Below are 19280 nucleotides of genomic sequence, written 5' to 3'. Positions count from 1 at the left end.
GAAACAGACATAAACACCTTCATTACTTCCCACATAAAACTTTGATGTTTAAAGACTAATGTTGTGTTCTACTATGGCATTTCTATGTGATTTTGGAGCACTCTTAATATTACTTTTCTCAGCCTTAGGGTCTCTACTTGCTTTGTAGAGAACTCTGTTTGTTCAGCTATTATAGGAAATGGCTTCTTTTTCCTCTTTTGATGTGACGGCTGTGGTTTAACAACCACTTGCCAGGGGTTTGAAATCGATGAGACCATGGTCCAGCCTTTTCAGTCTTCCATTTCTAAGAGTAGCAAATGAGGGCTTTTGGCCAGTCATGACTGACCTCCCTGGAGAATAAATACCCTGCATTTTGGATAAAAGACTCTTATCACCAACAGTCTTTTTTTTTTCTCTCTCTCTCTCTCTCACTTAAAATTAGTAGGTATGAATCAGCTTTTCTGTTCTCTAAGCCCTGTTCTAATTAAGGGGTTGTGTGTAATAGTGGTTACAACTTCTGGTTTCAGATTCATTGGAGTTGAAATCTGGGGATAATCATTTACTAACTGAGGTACTGTTAGCAGAACACTTAACTTTCTGATTTATCCTTTCTTCAGAACTAAAAAAGGTACTGATAATCCTTGCCTCCCAGAATTGTTCATAACAATAGCTGACATTTACTGAGCACTGATGATGTGCTAGGGATTGTGAAAAGAGTTTTTAACATGGCAGGCTCATTAATCCTTAAAACAAACCTCTGAAGCAGATTCTGTTTACATCTGAGGGAAAATGAGTTATCAAGATATCTATGGCTTCCCTAAACTCTTCAGCTCAAGAGCTTAACCTTCCAGCAAATGTGTCCTGGATTTCTATAACGTGGAATTGTTATTTAGGGCTTAGTGTCTGCAAGGCTTGATTTCAAGTACCATATGTATATTAACAGTCCTTGAGATATGTATTGTTTTTATTCTGCCCTAGTTTTTTTTTTTTTTCCCTTCCCTTCTCCCCTTTTCAATAACAGAAGAAGAAACAGGCACAAAGCCTAAGTCAATTAATAAATGATGGAGCCGAGATTTGAACGAGGCAGCCTGGCTCTGGAATGGGTACTGTCCCTCAGGCACTCCTCTGTGAATGTAGGTAAAGGGCTTAGCCAGACCTCAATCAAGGGCAGCCCTTAATTGGCATTTCCATTTATTTTACCCTAAGAAACCTCTTCCCTTTCTCAGTCTCTGAGGAGAAGAAGATGCTTTTAGTTCTGGAAATGATTCAACTTTGCTTAAGGTTTTGTGATTCTACATACATTTCTGTTGTCTTCTGTGTTATTTTTTAGAAGTTTGTGGTAGGTCTCAGTGATCTTGACCCTGGGAATACAGAGATAGGCTTTAGGGAGTCTGTGAACTCCCTGAAAACATATGATTTCATACTCTTGTACAAGAGTATATTATTCTAGAGGTGAGAATCCACAGCTTACTTTAGATTCTCTTTTTTTGAAAATACTTTTTCATTTATTTATTCTCTTTTTGTCTGCATGGGATTCGGGATCCTAGTTCCCTGACCAGGGATCTAACCTGTGCCCCCTACAGTGGAAGTGCAGAGTCTTAACCACTGGGCCACCAGGGAGGTCCTTCCTTTAGATTCTTAAAGGGTCATTCATGGTAGAAAGAAAATTTGGTGATGACTGTTCTGTTCCTATAATCTAATTTTACAAATAGCTTAATCTGAGCTATGAAGCTACTTAGAAATAGAAATGGGACTATAAAACTCAGGTTTCCTAACTTCCAGTCTCATACTCTTTCCATCACACCCCAATATTTCCCTTTGGAACGAGTGGTGCCAGGTGAATGAATTACAAAAAGCCAAAGACTCCCAGCTTTCCCACCCTCTTCCCCAGTGTGGGAGAGGCCAACAAAGTTTCTTGGAAGCACTATTAAAATACATCATCTTTTGGCATGTCATCTTGTTAGCTGAACCACTCTGCAGTGATTTAAGATGGGAATCTACAACACTGTGTGATAAGAGCCAGGAGGATAAAACTTGTTTTGAGAGAAAGCAAGGAAGGAGTCAGAACATATATTGGTTAAGGCACAAGGATGCTGTTCAGGCCTATTGGTCGAATTGTAGTGTTGGAAAGTTATTGCTAAGGGATTTGTAAATTCAAGTGAAATTCCACGAAGTCTGAGATTTCCATGTAGGGTGTGAATCACTGGGAAGTCAGGCCAAAGCTTGGTGCTCCAGTGACTAAATAAGACTAATAGGTCATGAACCTGCTGTTAGTTTAGGCCAGCACTTTAAAGTCACTTAATTTTTACAAATTGATAGAAGTTTTCCTGGGAAAATATCAATGCATTATACTAATAGGCAATATATTTTGAAATGTATCGTTCAACTGGACGTCAAAATACGTTACTTCAGACCAGAAATAGCAAGTCCAGACCTAGTTCCCTTGTCAAGATAGAAATTCATCATGTGATTAAATTTACGGTAGTAAAGTTTATCGGGACTGTTATCGGTCCAATTAGGAAAAAATGAGATCCAGTTAGGAAAAAAATGAGATCCAAGCTTCACACCATTCACAAAAGTAAATGCCACTTAGACTAAAGATTGAATGTCAAAACCAAAATTATAGATATTAAAATATATATACACATATGTGAGATTTAAAAAAAAATTTGTTTGCACTGGGTTTTCATTGCAGCACATTGGATCTTCTAATCGTGACACATGGGAATCATTAGTTGTTCATTGGGAACTCTTAGTTGTGGCATGTGGGCTCTAGTCCCCTGACCAGGGATCGAACCCAGGGCTCCTGCTTTGGGAGCTCAGAGTCTTATCCACTGGACCCCCAGAGAAGTCCAAGACCATTTCTCCATACCGATGGGGAAATCTTTCACTGATTGAGAAATCTACCCCACCACGTGCTCTGCTGATTCAGAAGAGTTTACTAGATGAGTTGAGCAGTTACCTTGTGGGCCTCCTGATCTTCCATCATCTCCCGGGTCCTTCTCTTGGTCTCTCAGCCCTGCCCCTCACCCTCCTCCCTTACCCATGAGCTGCAGGGTCTTTTCTCTTTATCTTTATGACTATGGATGCTCTCCAGTTCACCTCAGACTTACAGACCCTAACAGTTCAAAGTGCAGAACAGAACAAGGGGCATTATATGTAGGGAACCACCACTCCTTAGAAATTACGAACACAAGACACAGGGAGGAGGTTTCTATTACTGATCGTTATCCTCCCCTGCCTCACTGACACATCAGCCCTGTTTATTGGAGAGTGGCATTTGGGACCACTGAGGAGGAGGCAGGTGTTCCCACAGCCCTAGATTCTAGATTCTAGTGTCTCAAAGCAGGGGATGTGGAGCCTTTTTGTCAGCTCTCTCTGGGTGATCAGACCCTGAGAATTGGGACTGCTTCTGCCCAGGTACACCTGAAAATTCCTACCCTGGGAGATCAGCTTCACCTTTTATGGGGGAGTGCAGACCTGATGCTGGCTTTTTGTAACTAGCACTTTTCCCTGATGGTTGGGAAACCTTGAAAAAAATGTGACCTCTGTTTGAGGTGAGACCTTTGCCAGACTGGATCTGTGGACAGATATGAGTCAGATGCTTTGGATTGCAGTCAGTGCTTTGGGCAGCTAGTGTAAGGAATATTGTGTTTGGCATTTTACCCACTATTAACAGTTATTAACACATAATAACTTTATGTGTTATCTCGTTCTTCTTGGGTCAAGGCCAATGCCAAGAAACTGTGGGTAAGTTTGTGCCACAGGGAAAGGCCAAGGTGTGCACTTCTTGTGTGGGCTGTTTCAGAGCATATAGACTTAAAATGTTCTGCTTCTGTAAATATTCCTGTCCCATCTGACAAATCAGATACTTGAAGGGGATATTTTTAAAAAGGCACAGTTGCTTTGTGATAATCAGGAAGAGACCTCAGCGTTTTCTCCCTCAGGAGTCTTGGAAAACTCTAGAAAGTAATGATCAGTGACAGTAGCTGAGCTCCACATGTACTCATGTGATCTTTACAGCTGATCCATGAAGCAGGCCATTATCCCCATTTTGCAGATGATGAAACTGAGGCACAGAGATGTGAAACAATCTCCCCGGGCAAGGGGCAGAATAAGGATTGGGAGTCAGGCTATTTGGCATTCACGTTGTCCTTCCTACTCTTGTTAGGCAGTCATGCGTGCTAAGTTGCTTCAGTCATGTCTGATACTTTGTGTGATGATATGGACTGCAGCCCACCAGGCTCCTCTGTCCATGGGATTTCCCAGGCAAGAATACTGGAGTGGGTTGCCATTTCCTTCTCCAAGGGGTCTTCCCAACCCAGGGATCAAACCCAGGTCTCTTAGGTCTATCTGCATTGGCAGGTGGGTACTTTACCACTGGTGCCACCTGGAAAACCTTGTTAGGGGAAACTGTTTGCTTAAGTGAAATCTCCCTCTTGCTGTCCCTCAGATAACTTGCCAGTTCTTCCTATCTGGACTGATGTCACTTTGGGCAGAGTTGAAAGTGACTAGTATATCGCAACCCCTGGTGCTGCTGTTTTCCTTTGTAAATAAACTTGCCTCCCCAGCAAGAGTTCTTTCGACAGACTGGGAAGGCTATTTCCGGTGTGTTGCAATGATTTTCCTTTTTGAAAGACAATTTATCACTTTAAAAGAGGAACATGTAGTGCTTACTTTTGTTTCCAGTTTGCATGCCTCTGCCCTTTTCTTATCTGAGCCCCAAACTGTTCTTCAGGTGCCTGAAGGCTGTTCTGTGTGGATGTCCACCATCATCCTGGCTTGTTCCCAGCTGAACTCATCTTTGTTCTCTCTCACCTCTAAAAACAGACCTCCTTTCCAGCTTCCCCATTCCGCCTGTGACCCCAGTCTTCTTCCAGTCCGCTGCTGGTGAGTCACTCTTGACGCCCTTCTTCCATCATGCTGTCTCCAAGTTATTCTTGTTATATACGTCTTTTTTTTTTTTTTTAATGTATATATGTCTTTTTTTTTTTTTTTTAATTATTTCACTGTGCTGTGTCTTTGTTGCAGCATGCAGAATCTTTAGTTCGGCGTATGGAATCTAGTTCCCTGACTATGGATCGAATCTGGGCTCCCTGCTTTGGGAGCTCAGAGTCTTAGCCACTGGGCCACCAGGGAAGTCCCCATACATCTTTTTTAATAAACCTGATGTTTTTTGCGGGGGTAGGGGCGGGGCGGGGCTGTGCAGCTTGTAGAGTGTTATTTCCCTGACTGGGAATTGAACTGGGACCCCCTAAAGTGGAAGCATGGAGTCCTAACTACTGAACTGCCAGGGAAGTCCTAATAGATTTGATATTTAAGAGCAGTTTTAGGTTCACAGCAAAACTGATGGAAAGTACAGAGAGATCCTATGTATAACCTGCCTCCCCTCTCCTGTTATCAGCCTTGGCATCAGAGTGGTATGTATGTCATTATAGTCAATGAACCTGTATTGACACACTGTCACCCAAAGTCTGTACTTTCCATTGAGGTTCACTTAATTCCTAGTGTTGTACACTCCAGGTTTTGACAAATATATGATGTGTCCACCATTGTAGACACAAAATGTATCACACAAAACACCAAGACACCATTGTATCACAAAAAATGATTTCACCCCTCCCCACCAAATCCTCAGGGTTCTGCTTCTTGTTATTTTCAAATGTGTTTGGCCATCTCCCGCCCACCTTGAGTCCATGATCTCTTCTGTTGGTTGATGCATTCCAGCAGCTCTCTGATGAAGCTCACAGCCTATCAGTCCATCCTCCACCCCATCCCCAGATGAATCATCACCATCATGGCAGGCTTCTGAGTACTACATCCCTGCCTTCTGGGAGAAGTCAGCATTCCTCCTCTCATCATTCAAGACTTCCCCATCCTAGGATGCCCATTAGAGCTCTTCCCAGCTTACCTCCTCATGACATTCTGTCAACGCAGGCCCTCCACTGCTGGGGGGCTGAACACTTAGGTCTACTGAAAGTGATGCTGTTCCTTCTATTTTTTTTTGGCCACACATCACAGTTGGCAGGATTGTAGTTCCCCGACCAGGGATTGAACCTGTGCTCCCTGCAATGGAAGCATGGAGTCCTAACTACTGGACCACCAGGGAATTCCCCAGTGGTGCTACTTCTTAATCAGCCCAGGCTGGTCCTGTTTTCCCTGCCTGATGCAAGCATCAAGGCCTCGTCAGGTCCTACTTTCCTTCATGAGGCTTCTCCCTTTGCACTCTCCTCCTTCCTGTAACCCTGTTACCAGTGCTATTTCTTCTGGCACATAGAGTGAAGTTTGCATTACAAGTAGGCTGTTTCATGTCTGTATCTGGAGATCTTTACATCTTGGAACTCAGGGCGTGTGCCTTAACCATTAAAAATAGCCCTTGTCAGGACCAAACCTAGAACTCTCACATAATGGGCTCTCAGTAATTGCTCATTGAATTGGATTGTTGTTGCCCTCTAGTTATTCTTAGGGGTCCTCCTTTATAGCTAATGACCCTGAAAGAGGTCTTTCAGAGGAAGACACTACATTTGTCTCAATATTACCTCCTTTCTGAGAATGAAAAAATCATTTCTGGAAGTATGGCTGTGAACTTTCCCAGTTCATGTACAGACAGAACTCTGCCTCAAATCTCCACATCCCTGAAACATTTGAGACTTAAATAATTCTGTTTATTGGTTAGTATTCTCCTCTCATTGCTCTCTTTTTAGCATTTATTTCTAAGCATGTGACTTGGATGCTGTGTTAGATGTGTGGGGAGGATGAGGGCTTGCCTGGGTCTGGCTAGCTGGGTTTGGGTCCTGGTTCCATCACTTAGTAGCTCTATGACCTTGCATACTTTTTCCTCATTTGTAAAACTGAGGTAGTGAGACTTGCCTGAGGGGCTCTCTTGAGGGTTAGATGAGATGATTCATGTTGCACTCTTCACACAGTGTCTGGCCCCATCATTAACATTCTGTAATTTTTAGTTGAGTTGCTGTTTTTGATGATGAATGTTATGACTTTAACATCATTCTCCAGTCTCATCCTCCACAGTCCAGTGGAATTAGACCAGAAGGAAAAAAGAGAAAACAATAGAGGAAGGCGCGTGGTCTTCAAGACATGCCACCCTGGACTGTTGCTGGCTAAATTGCTTTCTCTTTTTGCAAAATGATTGAGTAACCATGAGCAGAGATGGCCAACAGGAGGGGCCAGGCAAGTTGTCCACTGTCCATCCTCCCAGCCCATGTGGTTGGGGCTACTTAAAAACTTGATGGTGATGCAAAAATGGAGAGAATTAGCTAGGACTAATTCAATCAAGTGTAACTGACCCATTTTTTAATGGGCACTTATTATATGCCAGGAACGTTGCTCCGTTCTAGGGTTATAAAGTGTGAATGACATGAACAAGGTCCTTGCCCTCGTGGGATTTTTGAGAGGACAGACAATAAACAAGGAAGTAAATTAATAGATACAAATCATACAGACTGAGACATTCGAAGGAGAAAATAAAAGGATGGAGTGTTACTGGGGGGAATTTGCTTTAGTGGGTGGTCAGGAAAGGCTCCTGAAGAGGTGGCATTTAAACCAATACCTGCAGTGTGGGAAGGAGCCCTCTTGGTGGGTTGGGGAGGGAAGGGGGTGCTGGGGATGTCAGAGGAAGCAAAAGGCACAAAGGACCTGAGGGGGGAATTTCAGAACTGACCTGATTAGGGCAACTGGACACTATGGCAGAAGAGTCCGGGTAGGTGGGAGAACCAAGGCCGTGCGGTATACAGGAATTGTGCAGATACAGACTCTGGGCTCTGGTCAGTGGTTTTCCACCATCTGTACACTTGAGGGGACAAGTGATATGCTCCTGGGGGGACTCCCTTGGGGGGGTGGGTGATGAGAAGGCTGGGATATAAGTCATTTGAAAAGAGCCCTCCATAGCTTGAATATAACTCACCACAAAATGAGAAGCGCTACTCTTGATGATCCACTCAGAAGCCTTGGGATCTGGGGACATTTGCATCTCTTAATTTTCATTAAATGTTGCAGGGTTATATAGGCACACTGTAGGAACACGGAATCCTGCCTGTTGTTGAGAACACTGGCACAGGCATTTGAAGATGAGTCACTGTTGAATTGGATCACTGTGTGGCCTATTTAAATAATACTGTGTGGTTTGTTTTTTTTTTTTTAATCCTTGGCATGGCATTCAAGGCCTTTTTAAGAAATATATTTTATTTTTTGGCTGTGCGGGGTCCTCTTTGTTTTGTGTGGGCTTTCTCTAGTTGTGGCGAGCTGGGGCTCCTCTTTGTCGCAGTACACAGGCTTTAGGTGTGTGGGCTTCAGTACTTGCAGCACCTGGGCTCGGTAGTTGTAGCTCACGGGCTCCAGAGCACAGGCTCCATAGTTGTGGCTCATGAGCTTGGTTGCTCCTTGGCATGTCGAACCTGTATCCCTTGAGTTGGCAGACAGATTCTTACCCACTGTGCTGCTGGGGAAGTCCAGTACTGTCTTTTCAATAGAAAAGTTATTCACTTTCTTTTGAAGATATTTAGAAATGCCTTTGGCAATGTCCTTTAAGATTTTAATGAGTATAAATGTCCTTTTGTGAAGAGAGGCAGTGGAGGGGAGAGGAGAGAAGAGCTTCCGGAGTCCTCAGTGTGAGTCTGGACCGTACTGTGTGGACGTGGATGGGAGATGAACCTCTGTAGGTGTTGGCTTGGGAAGCTGTCCTCTATAAAATAAGACAGATAAGTCTTGCACTGCCTGTCTCACTGACTGTCATGGGACAGTGCTTTATAAACAGCAGAGTATCAGAAAATAAAAGTTACTTTATAAAGTTAAAATTTGTTTGCATATGGTATGGCCAGAAACACATTATAGCCAGGATGTAAATCCATGACCATAGAAAAGAACTTTTCACTGCTTATAGGTGACTGATCTCTAGAATAATCCAAAGGAGAATATTTTTATAACTTTTCAGTAGGAATGGGCTTTCTAAGTGTGCTGCAAAACTTAGAAGCCATAAGGAAAAAATTGATACAATTCATTACTTAAAAACAGCATAGCAAAACCCCTGTAAGCAAAACTAAAGACAGATTACAAAATGGAAAAATATATGTGTTTCATGTTATACGTTACGGGTTAATTTCCCTAATACATAAATAATTACAAATTAATAAGGAAAAGAACAGAACGGTGTAGGAAAATGTCAAAGGATATGAACAAAAAGTCCATATAAAGTAATTTAATGACTCCTAAACACATGAAGAATGCTTGAGCTCACACATAATTTTAAAAATACCAATTGAAGTGCATTGAAACATGTTACACTTCACCTACCTGGGGTTGGCAAAAGTAAAAAATTCTGATAACCATCCATGTTAGGGAGGATGTGGGAAAACAGAACTCATACGTACACACTTTGTGAATGTGTATTAGTCCCCTGCAGAGGGCATCTGCCAGAACCTGTCAGAGTTAATCATTCACATCGCCTTGCTTGATTCAGTCCACTTAGAGAAATTTATCCTTCAGACAAATTCACACAAACTTGCTGAGCACCGTTTCTAACAGCTAAAGAGTATCTGTCAGTGTGGGGGGTGGTGAACTGAATTGTGCTCTGGCTGCACAGTGGAATAAGTACCCAAAAAGAGAACCAGGATGCTCTGTGGACAGCTGTGGAGTAGTCTGTGTTGTGAAGAGTGAGGCATGGGAAGGACTGTAAGTGATGTTAGCATTTACAGAAAAGGGAGTAGGGGGTAGGAAATAAATAGGAATATATCCTGCTTGCAGATGCATAAAATGTCCCTGGAAGGATACCAAAAAATGACTAAGAGGCAGAAAAGAGAGAAAGAGAATGTTTATTCTTGACCTTTTGGCATTATTTACATTTTGAAACAAGTGTTAAGCTTTAAAAAATGATAAAAGTAAAATACAGAGCAAAAAATAGAAAATAGTGGTTGAGGTAGGGATTGATGAGCTGAATGCAGTAAAGTCCTTAGCAGTGTGTTTGCTCCCCAGATTATCAGACATCTTTATGTGTCCACCATGTAGTATCACTATCTCTGTTTGGGGGTCCTCCTTCAAAGAATTCTTGGTGGATTTGGGAGGTACAGAACTAATGTCCACCTCAATCGGAGGCCATGGAAGGGCCATATAATCCAGCCTTTGGGGATTGGTGCAGCTCCTGAAGTTCAGTGTGGGCCATTGTGTTCGAGGTTTATGTACAAAGAGTGTGGTAGGTAGAATAACAGCTTCCACATTGGTCTACATTCTAACCCTTGGAGCCAGTGAACATTTTTCCTTGCATGCCAAAAGGGACTTTGCAGGTATAATTAAGTTAAGGGCCTTGATCAATGAGGAGATTATCCTGGGTCATCCAAGTGAGCCTGATACAGTCACGTGCGTCCTTAAAAGCAGAGAACCTTTCCCGACAGTGTTCAGAGGGAGAATGACTGCAGAAGAAGGGTCAGAGAGATGATATGTTGTGGGCTTTGAAGATGGAGGAAGGTACCGTGAGCCAAGCCTTGGGAACTGGGAGAAGGGCAGGAAACAGATCCTCCCCTAGAGCTTCCAGGAGGAACACAGCCTGAGCCCTTGATTTTAACCTGAAGATATCTGTGTTGGACGTCTGACCTACGAAACTAAGGTCATAAATTTGTGTGGTTTTAAGCCACTAAGTCGATGGCAGTTTGTTTCAGTAGCAACAGGAAACTAATACAAAGATGATGTAGAAATACCCCAAGGCCTTAGTCAGGGCTTTTTAGTCTAAGAGGGGAGAGAAGACAAGAACCTAGCCAGTCCTCACTCCAGCCCATGTAGGTGGTCTGGAGATTTGCCAGGGGCTCTGCTGAGACCAGGGGAGACCTGGGGAGGAGGTGGCAGTTGTAGCTGTGTTGTAAAAGGCACTGCAGCTCCCTCCTTGGGAGCAGGGACTTGGCTGCTGCCTATGGGGCCTTGAGACAGTCACATCATCTCTGTGTCCCTCAGTTTTCTAATCTGTAAAGTGGGGATACTAACAATGCCTCCTGAAGGGGCTCTCGTGCTGAGGAAAGGAGTGGATGTGTATAAAGTGCTTGGAGTAGTTCCTGGCCTTTCCAAGGGCTGTGGGACTGTTTGCAGGTGATGTTTTGTCCTGATGAGGGGAGAGTAAGGTGGGGCCAGGCAGAGAGAGGTGGGGGAGCATCTGGGGACAGCAGGCCTCTTGCTGGGGAGACGAGGAGGGGGCTCTCACCTCAGTGGTGGGTGCACTGGTGAGGAGGGAGCAGAAAATGAAGTGTTGAGGAGGTGAAGCCGGAAGTCAGTGGCCTTGGAAGCTGGGCTGAGGCGGCCACCTAGTGCTTCAGGGTTTCAGTAGGTAGGATGACAGTGGGTGCAGTTAGGGCGCTGGTCAAGTTTCTTTAAGAGGGGAGGCAGGCTTCGTTTCTGAGCCCTGACTTCAGAATCTTCTTCCCCCTCTCCCTCGTTGTCTCTGTCTCCTTACCCTGAGCAGCCTGACTTCTAACCTTGATGATCACACCTCATTCCCGACTCTGACCACTGGGAAACCCTGGAGGTATATCTGGATCAGGGGGCATTACCTAGTACCTGGGCTGGTGGTGGTGGTTAGGCACTCAGTCATGGTCAACTCTTGCAGCCCCATGGACTGGAGCCTGTCTGTGGGATTTCCCAGGCAAGAATACTGGAGTGGGTAGCCATTCCCTTCTCCAGGGCATCTTCCTGAACCAGGGATTGAATTCACATCTTGTGCACTACATACAGATTCTTTACCACTGAGCCACTGGGGAAGCCCTGGTACCTGGTACTAAATCCCAGGACTCAGTGTCTGGAGAGAGAACACTCTGGTGCCTAGAGTGGCTCTCCTGGGTCCCTGCAGAGAGAGGAGCAGAAGCTCCAACTGTGTGGCTTTGGCAGGTCCCCAGGGGCTGATGGCCCTGCCCTGTTGTCTTTCAGAAGCCGACTCCCTTCCGGCCTTGGCCATTTGGGGGCTGTGGCCTCGCAGTATGTAGAATGGCTTCTTGAGCAGAAGAGTCACAGGCTATCTTGTGGAGACAGATAGCAAACAGGAAATAAAAGCATATGTGATTTTGACTCACAGGTACACTCACAGGTAATGTCGGTGACAGGGCTGAGTTGTGATTTGAAATGGCGGTCTTTGGTTGACCAGGACCGAGGGCTCCCTGTGAAGCAGCAGCCTGGGCTGTGGTCTCCTTGGTCCTGGGTGGTGGTGAATGGGCAGCTGAGAGCCCTGTCTTTTCCTTTCCCTCAGCTGTTTCCCCATCGGGAGCACACGATGCACATGGTTTCTGCCTGAGTCATGCGTGTACTATGCGTGAAGTGCCTGGAATGGGTTGCCTAGTACTTGACAACTAGGAGACAGTCTATGAGGGTTCTCTTCCTCCGCCAGGGCTGACGGTGAGCCTGATGCCCAGGTGTGCTCCCTGGATGTGGGACTGCTTCCCAGGCAGAGGGGCTCAGCTTTGCAGCAAATAGCAGAGACTTTGGGCACTGTTGACTTCTTATTAGAGTCACCAGGAGGAGTAAGTGGAGATGTTGCTGTTGTTCAGCTGCTCAGTTGTGTCCGACTCTTTGAGACCCCCATAGACTATACAGTCCATGGAATTCTTCAGGTCAGAATACTGGAATGGATAGCCATTTCCTTCTCCAGGGAATCTTCCCAACCCAGGGATCAAACCCAGGTCTCCCACATTGCAGGCGGATTCTTTACCAGCTGAGCTACCAGGGAAGCCTAAGAATACTGAGGTGGGTAGCCTATCCCTTCTCCAGGGGACCTTCCCGACCCAGGATTCAACCTGGGGTCTCCTGCACTGGCGGGTGGTTTCTTTACCAGCTGAGCTCCCAGGGAAGCCCCATTCATCTAAGAGGTACGTGATCTTGTTAGATCCTGTAAATGAATTCTTTCCTCCCCAAGGCTATAGTGTCACTCACCTGAGGCACTTTTCTTGGTTGGGAGGTTGCTTAACTGGACTTTTCAAGATTGCTTGGCCTGTCTGGTGGGACCCGCTACATCTCTAAATCTCTGAAAAAAATGTGGAGAGGAATTACATGCTTACTGAAAAGGGGCAGATAGTTTAGGCCTTATGTGAATTTAGGCTCTGCCAAACCAATGTGGCTAAGTTCGTAGTTTTCCTTTTTTTCCTGAACATTCACATAGCAAAACTCCATCTCCTGCTTTTCTCCACTTTTTCTCACCTCTTAAAGTTTGTTGTTCACTCATGGCAAAAAAAATAAAAACATTGTGAAATCAAGCCTATCGTTAAGTGATAATCAAAATCCTGAAACCCTGAGAACCTCACTATTTGACAAGTAACAAATATAATTTTCTTTTTTCTTTTTAAAATCTTTTTAGACTAAAATAGCTTGCCTGTGAATATTTTCCTTTCTCATAAAGAACTTAATGTTTCTACTGGTTTAGTATTTTTACATTGGGAGTGAGTGTAATCTGGGATGGTGCTGTATGACTTGCTTAAAAATACGATATTCTGAAACACTTGGGCTTTTCCTTGTGACAGTGACTTGTGGAGAAGTACAGAGATTTGGTAACTTTGTGTGTGTATGTGTATATATATAGTTTCCTTTATTTCAGTTGTTTTCAGTTTCACAATTGAGTGTTAAGAACCTAACCTGTGAATGACATGTGATTCTGCTTAAAGTATTTTAAGAAAAAAAATATTCAAGGAGGGGATTGGCAAGCTAATTAAACTAGCAGGAAAAATAAAACAGAAGCTGTATGTAGTAAAAAAAATCAACCAGAAGAATCAGAAAAGCAGTTTATTATTAATAATGTATTAACCGGGTTGATGAAGAGTCCGTACCTCACACTGCCCTCCTTCAGCTGTGAGGATGCTGCCGTGTCCATCTCACCTCTGCGAGGCTTTGTACCTGAGATCCTCTTCAGTTCTGAAGAAGACCTTGGTCTCAAGTGTTACGATGCCCGTACGTCAATGAACACTGGACTGCCTGTGCTTCCTTAGTGCGGTGCCCGAGTAGCTGAGTGATTTCTGAGCACGGTTTTCTCCCATTTATTTGTTCAGTCAGTATAAATGTATGTAGAGAACCCGTTAAGTGCCTGGTCCCTTAAGGCAGAGATCTCCCTTTAGGCCAGAGATCCTAAATAAAAAACACTGCGAGCTGTGTTGTCCCTGAGCCTACAGTTTGGTGGGGAGATAGACATTAACTCAATGCCTAAATGAATAAGGGTAAGAATCTCGCTGAGATCAGAACCATAGAGGAAGAGCTTGGTGCAGGGGAAGTATAACGAGGGGGATTTGACTCTGCTGGAGGGAGTTAGGGGAAGCTCCCCAGAGTTAGTAAGACGGGAACAGAGATCTGAAAAGGGAGTAGCAGTCATCTAGTGACAGATGGGTTTGAATTCCAGCACTGTCCCTGAGCAAGTGGGTGACCTTGTGGTGGTTACTTTGAGCAAGTTACTTCCTCTTTCTAAGGCTTAGCACCTTCATCTGTGAATTGGACGGTTGTGAGAATTAAATGAGACAGTGCACAGAATATACTCAGCATGCTGCCAGCATGCAGTTGACACTCATAATGATAGCTGTTTTATTTCTCTCTGTGCTTTCTGTTCATTTTCCTGGAAACTTTGAAAAGACACTTAAATCTTTCCTTGTTCTGGTTAGCAGGAGCTACTAAATACCTCCAGAATAGTTAACTTGGAAAAATGGAAGCTAAGGGAGATTTAATGATGGTTTTCTTTTTTTTTTTTTTTTTGATGTCTGATCTTATTTATTTGTTACTCTTAGAACATCTCATTTTTGACTGGACTCAGACTTAGAAGTAGAAGCTCTCAGAGAGGACAGCCTCCGTCTCTTGGCAATCTGTTCCTGCCGTTTTTCTTTGGCCTCCTTCATTCTCTTGGCCAAAAGTTTAGCATATTCTGCAGCCTCTTCTTTATTTTTCTTAGTACGCTGTTTCTTCAGAGCAATACGCCGGCGTTTGTGCTGCAGAACTCGTGGAGTCACGAGACGCTGAATCTTGGGTGCTTTAGTCCTAGGTTTCTTACCGTCTTTGTTTAGGGGCTTTCGCACAACATATTGGCGGACATCATCTTCTTTAGAGAGATTGAAAAGTTTGCGGATTCTGCTGGCTCTTTTGGGACCCAGGTGACGAGGCACTGTAGTATCAGTGAGTCCAGGAATATCCTTTTCCCCTTTTTTCACGATGACCAAATTGAGAACACTCAGATTGGCATCCACAATGCAACCCCGTACAGATTTGCGCTTTCTCTCTCCAGTCCTCCTTGGTCTGTAACAGGAATGCCCCTTACTCAGTAGCAGGCGAACTCTGCCATGGGTCAAGACACCCTGCTTCATGGGGAAACCCTGCTTATCGTTCCCGCCACTGATTCGGACCACATAACCCTTCCATTCTTCACCCAGAGCGTCAGCAGCAACTTCTGTGGCCATACGCTTCTCGTAGAAGGTACGAAGTTTTCGTTCATCGTCCACTTCAATGAGCTTCTGGCAGCCAGTGGCCGGGAAAGAGATGTTCAGCTTCATTCTGAAGCGGCCGACAGCCTCCGAGGCGCCACGAAAAAGAGCAATGATGGTTTTCAAATAGGCCAAGTGTCCTCAGCTTTGAAGATATGGGAAAGGCTTCTTATAGAGTCATTGGTGTGAAGTTACATTCAGGATGGGGCTACTTTGGAAACCGTTGAATATACTAGGATTTTAAGGTACATGAATTATTAGATCACATCTCTTTCATTTCTCGTGACAGTCAACCATGAATAGCTAGGCTAATGTATGTTTTCTGTTCTGATACTGTATTCTATTTGTCCGGTAATTTTTGCCATGGTGTTTGAGGTTATTTATGGGTATTTCTTATAGCTAAATGTGCAAGGGTCTGTTGAGAGAGGCAAGTCTTACTTTTTCTCTGATCTTTGGAGACCCACATGTATGTACATGTATCCAATCTAGCTTTTTACTCAAGTAATGCAATTTTTTGAACTTTCCATTGTTTTTACAAATATTTTGGAAAAAAAAAAAAAGGTACCAAGGATTTAGCCAGTGATCAAACTTAATTTTTATTGCACATTTTCTCAGTGCTTAAATTACTTAAATAGTTCTCCCAGTACCCTTATAAAATAGGCACTATTAAGAATGCTTTCCCCCTCTTCTATAAGAACATGTAGGCTCAAAGAGGTTGGGTAACTTGTCCAAGGTCACACAGGCATCAGTGGCATAGTTGGGATTTGAACCCAGATATGAGTGGCTCCAAACCTGAACTCTAAACACTTCGTTGCTGCCTTTCAAGCTAAATTTTTGGAGATGATCTAACTACTGTGTCAGCAAGGTAGGTGTGTATCAGACGATTTATTATACATTATATAGTTCTGAGGAAGACTTATGAAAAATGTTAATGGCCTCTGAAGAGCATTGAGGAAGCTTGCTGAATTTAGATTTATTCAGTGAATCAGAAGTGGATATTGTAGTAATGTCTTTCTCGGTTATTTTCATGATAGTTGTAAACTTTGCTTTTGCAGTACAGGCTTTAAGGAGCATTAGTGTATAGCAACCAAAAATTAAATATGCTTATGAGTGGTAGGACTTTATACTTCAAATAACATTTTTGTTTTCCCCTCATTCTTACCTCAGTTCCTTTGTTAATAACTTTACAATAATTAGATCAATTATTGTTTGCTGCCTTAAATCTATTGGAGAACTACTTCACATTCATTTGGAAGCAAAGGGAGGATGCATTATAAATAAAAAATATAGGGAATTCCCCAGTAGTCCAGTGATTAGGACACTGAGTTTACACTACCAAGGGCCTGGATTCAATTTCTGGTCAAGGAACTAAGATCCCACAAACTGCATGATGTGGGCCCCCCCCCCCAAAAAAATTCAGAGATGGGTGTAGACTCTGTGGGTGGAGTCAGAAAGGCGTATCAAGGAGACATTCGGCCGAAAAGCTGCTGGCTGTCAGCGCCTGATACTGCCGCAGACTGGGCAGAGCTCACTTCTGAACCGATTTGGTTTGCATTTCTTATTTTGTTCTCTGCTAGTGCAAATCCTGCTTCAAAAAGTATGCGTTGTTCTTGATCAGAACTAAATAAAAATACAACCTGATGTGTCAGTAAGGGAGGGAGAAATATCCAGCAGCTGGTGGAGAAGGGGAGCAAGCCCGAGCGGTCCCTTCCCCAGCTTTGCTTTCCGTCCTAGTGACTGGTTTTTCCTGACTGAGCAAGAGGAATAACGATGACTGCGGTGGGGGGCTCTTGTTTATTTTATATATGCTTTATGTCCTTACGGATTTATTTGATCTAGTTTCAAATCACAAAGGCAATATATTAAAAAAAAAAAGTTGTTAACAGTCCAGGAGCGTATAAAGTAAAAAATAAGAAAAATGGGTCCTTCTCCCCTGCCCCATATGCATGTGTATATATACATGAATACACTGTGGCGTGTATCCTTCTGGAATCCTTTTCTGTGCATCCCCGTGCATATCAGTGTGTGTATACACATTTATGTCCATACTTAAACAGTGGAATCACCCTGCCTGCTGTTCTGCAGTTTCCCCTTTGTCGTTTCCCCTTAGTGTGTCATGGACACGCCCCCTCCCCTCAGTACTTCCAGGTTACCCTGTGTTTTGAACGACAAAATTTTTGCGAATGGGGTTCACTTTGTTTAATCGCTCCCTTAGGAATGGGCATTCGGGTGGTCTCAACTTTTTTACCAATAAACATGGCCATAGTGAGCAGACTCAGATGTGTGGCTTTGCGCCTGGGTGCTGGTCCTTCTTGAGGATCCCTTCCCAGATGTAGGGATGCCAGGTCGAAGGGTGTGTGAGCTCCAGGCTTTGGAGCCAGTAATCCTGTGTTCTGGTCCAGGTGGAGTGTGAGCTCTGGCCTGACTCGGATAGAATCCCGTCTTGGTTTCCACCAAGGCGGGCAAAGCAGCGGCACCCGGAGCCCCCGAGCTTGGACAGAGCTAGTTAATGAGCATGATGCTTCTCCCTGCTGTTTCACCCTTTCCAAACTTTATGCTGCTAACAGTTTTCAAATCTTGACTTCTGCCTTACTCCAGGATGCCCAGTCTGCCCCGAGAACAAGGCCAGTCATGGTTTTCTTTCCCACTCACCAGCTGCCTGCATTTGTTTTCCTTCTTAGTGTTTTGTTAACCTTTGGACTTCTAAAAATTGCTGACAAGATCACAAGATAAGCCTTCTTTGATTCCCACTGGCTTAGTTTAATTTGGTCAGTTCTGTGACGCCTTGTCTCAAGCTCTTTCCTGGCCAGACTACCTTGGTCATGAATTCACCACAGCCTATAAATTCACGGCTGCCGCACTGACAGCTTCCCGAGATTTTGGTCACATACCGGGAAGCAGTGAAGAAGGCTGGCTGACCACTGGGCATCCTTGTGACTTCATTGTCCTCACTTCTCTGGGTCAACAACGATTTCTGTTAAGGGGCTAGACAAGTCACTTAAATTTTTCACTAAAAATTTTCCAGGTAGTTTTTATATTGTTTGTTTGTTGTTTAGTTGCTCAGTTGTGTCTGATGCTTTGCAACTCTTTTTACTGTAGCCCGCCAGGCTCCTCTGTCCATGGGATTTCCCAGGTAAGAATACTAGAATGGGTTGCCATTTCTTTCTCCAGGGGATTTTCCTGACCCAGGGATTGAACCCCCATCTCCTGCATTGCAGGTGGGTTCTTTACCACTGGGCCACCAGGGAAGCCTGGTTTGAATATTAGGGAGGGGTTATTTTTCTGGATGCATTGCGCATGCCAGTCTCCCTCAACTCCATCTCCCATCTCCTGCCCACCCTTCTCCCTACCATGATAGATGTCACTCACTGATTGAATGATTGATTGATTGATCCTGCCCTTTTACTGTAGAGCCAGGGGCCCCCGGTGCTGCAGAATTAGAGCCAGTACAGCTGTGGGCTTAGTAAAACCTCCAAGGGCCACAGTTGAGAAGGAGTACAGGGAATGCAGAGATGAATGATACCCAGTTCTGTGGAGTTCTTGGGTTTCTAAAATGATAGAAGAAAGTTAAGGCCTAGCACAGGATTGCCATCCTTTTGCTTTTTACATAAAGGGCACAAAAACCTCCTCAAAACATATAAGATACAGTTACTGTTTTCTTACAAAAGAGAGGCTTATTTTGATACCCCAGAAGTAGAAAAGACATAATCTAAAAATAAAGCAGAGTACTTTACATAGGTAGATTTTAGCTGTCTAGAAATTCAGTGCACTGTTTTCTTTTTCCCATTTTACTGTGGACCATTAAAAACTTGGTCATGGACCTAAATGCCATTTAGAGACCCCTGTTATTTATTTCAGACTGCTAGAGTCTGA

The 19280-nt window shown here is 43.9% G+C and overlaps 2 protein-coding genes across 6 annotated transcripts in view; one reads left to right on the top strand and one right to left on the bottom strand.

Annotated features, from left to right (window-relative positions):
- SNX10 (sorting nexin 10) overlaps window positions 1-19280 on the top strand; it is a 67862-nt gene that overhangs the window by 1520 nt on the left and 47062 nt on the right. For 2 of the 5 annotated variants that reach the window (XM_061414308.1, XM_061414307.1), the window contains exon 2: window positions 4718-4869. The exons of the other annotated variants lie outside the window; for them this stretch is intronic. The gene's annotated coding sequence lies outside the window, so the exon portion shown is untranslated. The remainder of the gene's footprint in view (window positions 1-4717; window positions 4870-19280) is intronic. 5 annotated transcript variants of the gene reach the window in all.
- Window positions 14662-15520, bottom strand: LOC133246232 (small ribosomal subunit protein eS6-like). Its single transcript, XM_061414302.1, has one exon. The coding sequence runs from the start codon at window positions 15474-15476 to the stop codon at window positions 14727-14729; it is 750 nt and encodes a 249-aa protein (XP_061270286.1). The 5' UTR covers window positions 15477-15520; the 3' UTR covers window positions 14662-14726.

The sequence above is a fragment of the Bos javanicus genome, chromosome 4 (assembly GCF_032452875.1).
Source record: "Bos javanicus breed banteng chromosome 4, ARS-OSU_banteng_1.0, whole genome shotgun sequence".
NCBI lineage: Eukaryota > Metazoa > Chordata > Mammalia > Artiodactyla > Bovidae > Bos > Bos javanicus.
This window is presented reverse-complemented; position numbering and strand designations above follow the sequence as displayed.

Excerpts from the sequence above, each read along its gene's own strand:
- LOC133246232 (XM_061414302.1), bottom strand. The coding sequence starts at position 15,476 with ATGAAGCTGAACATCTCTTTCCCGGCCACTGGCTGCCAGAAGCTCATT.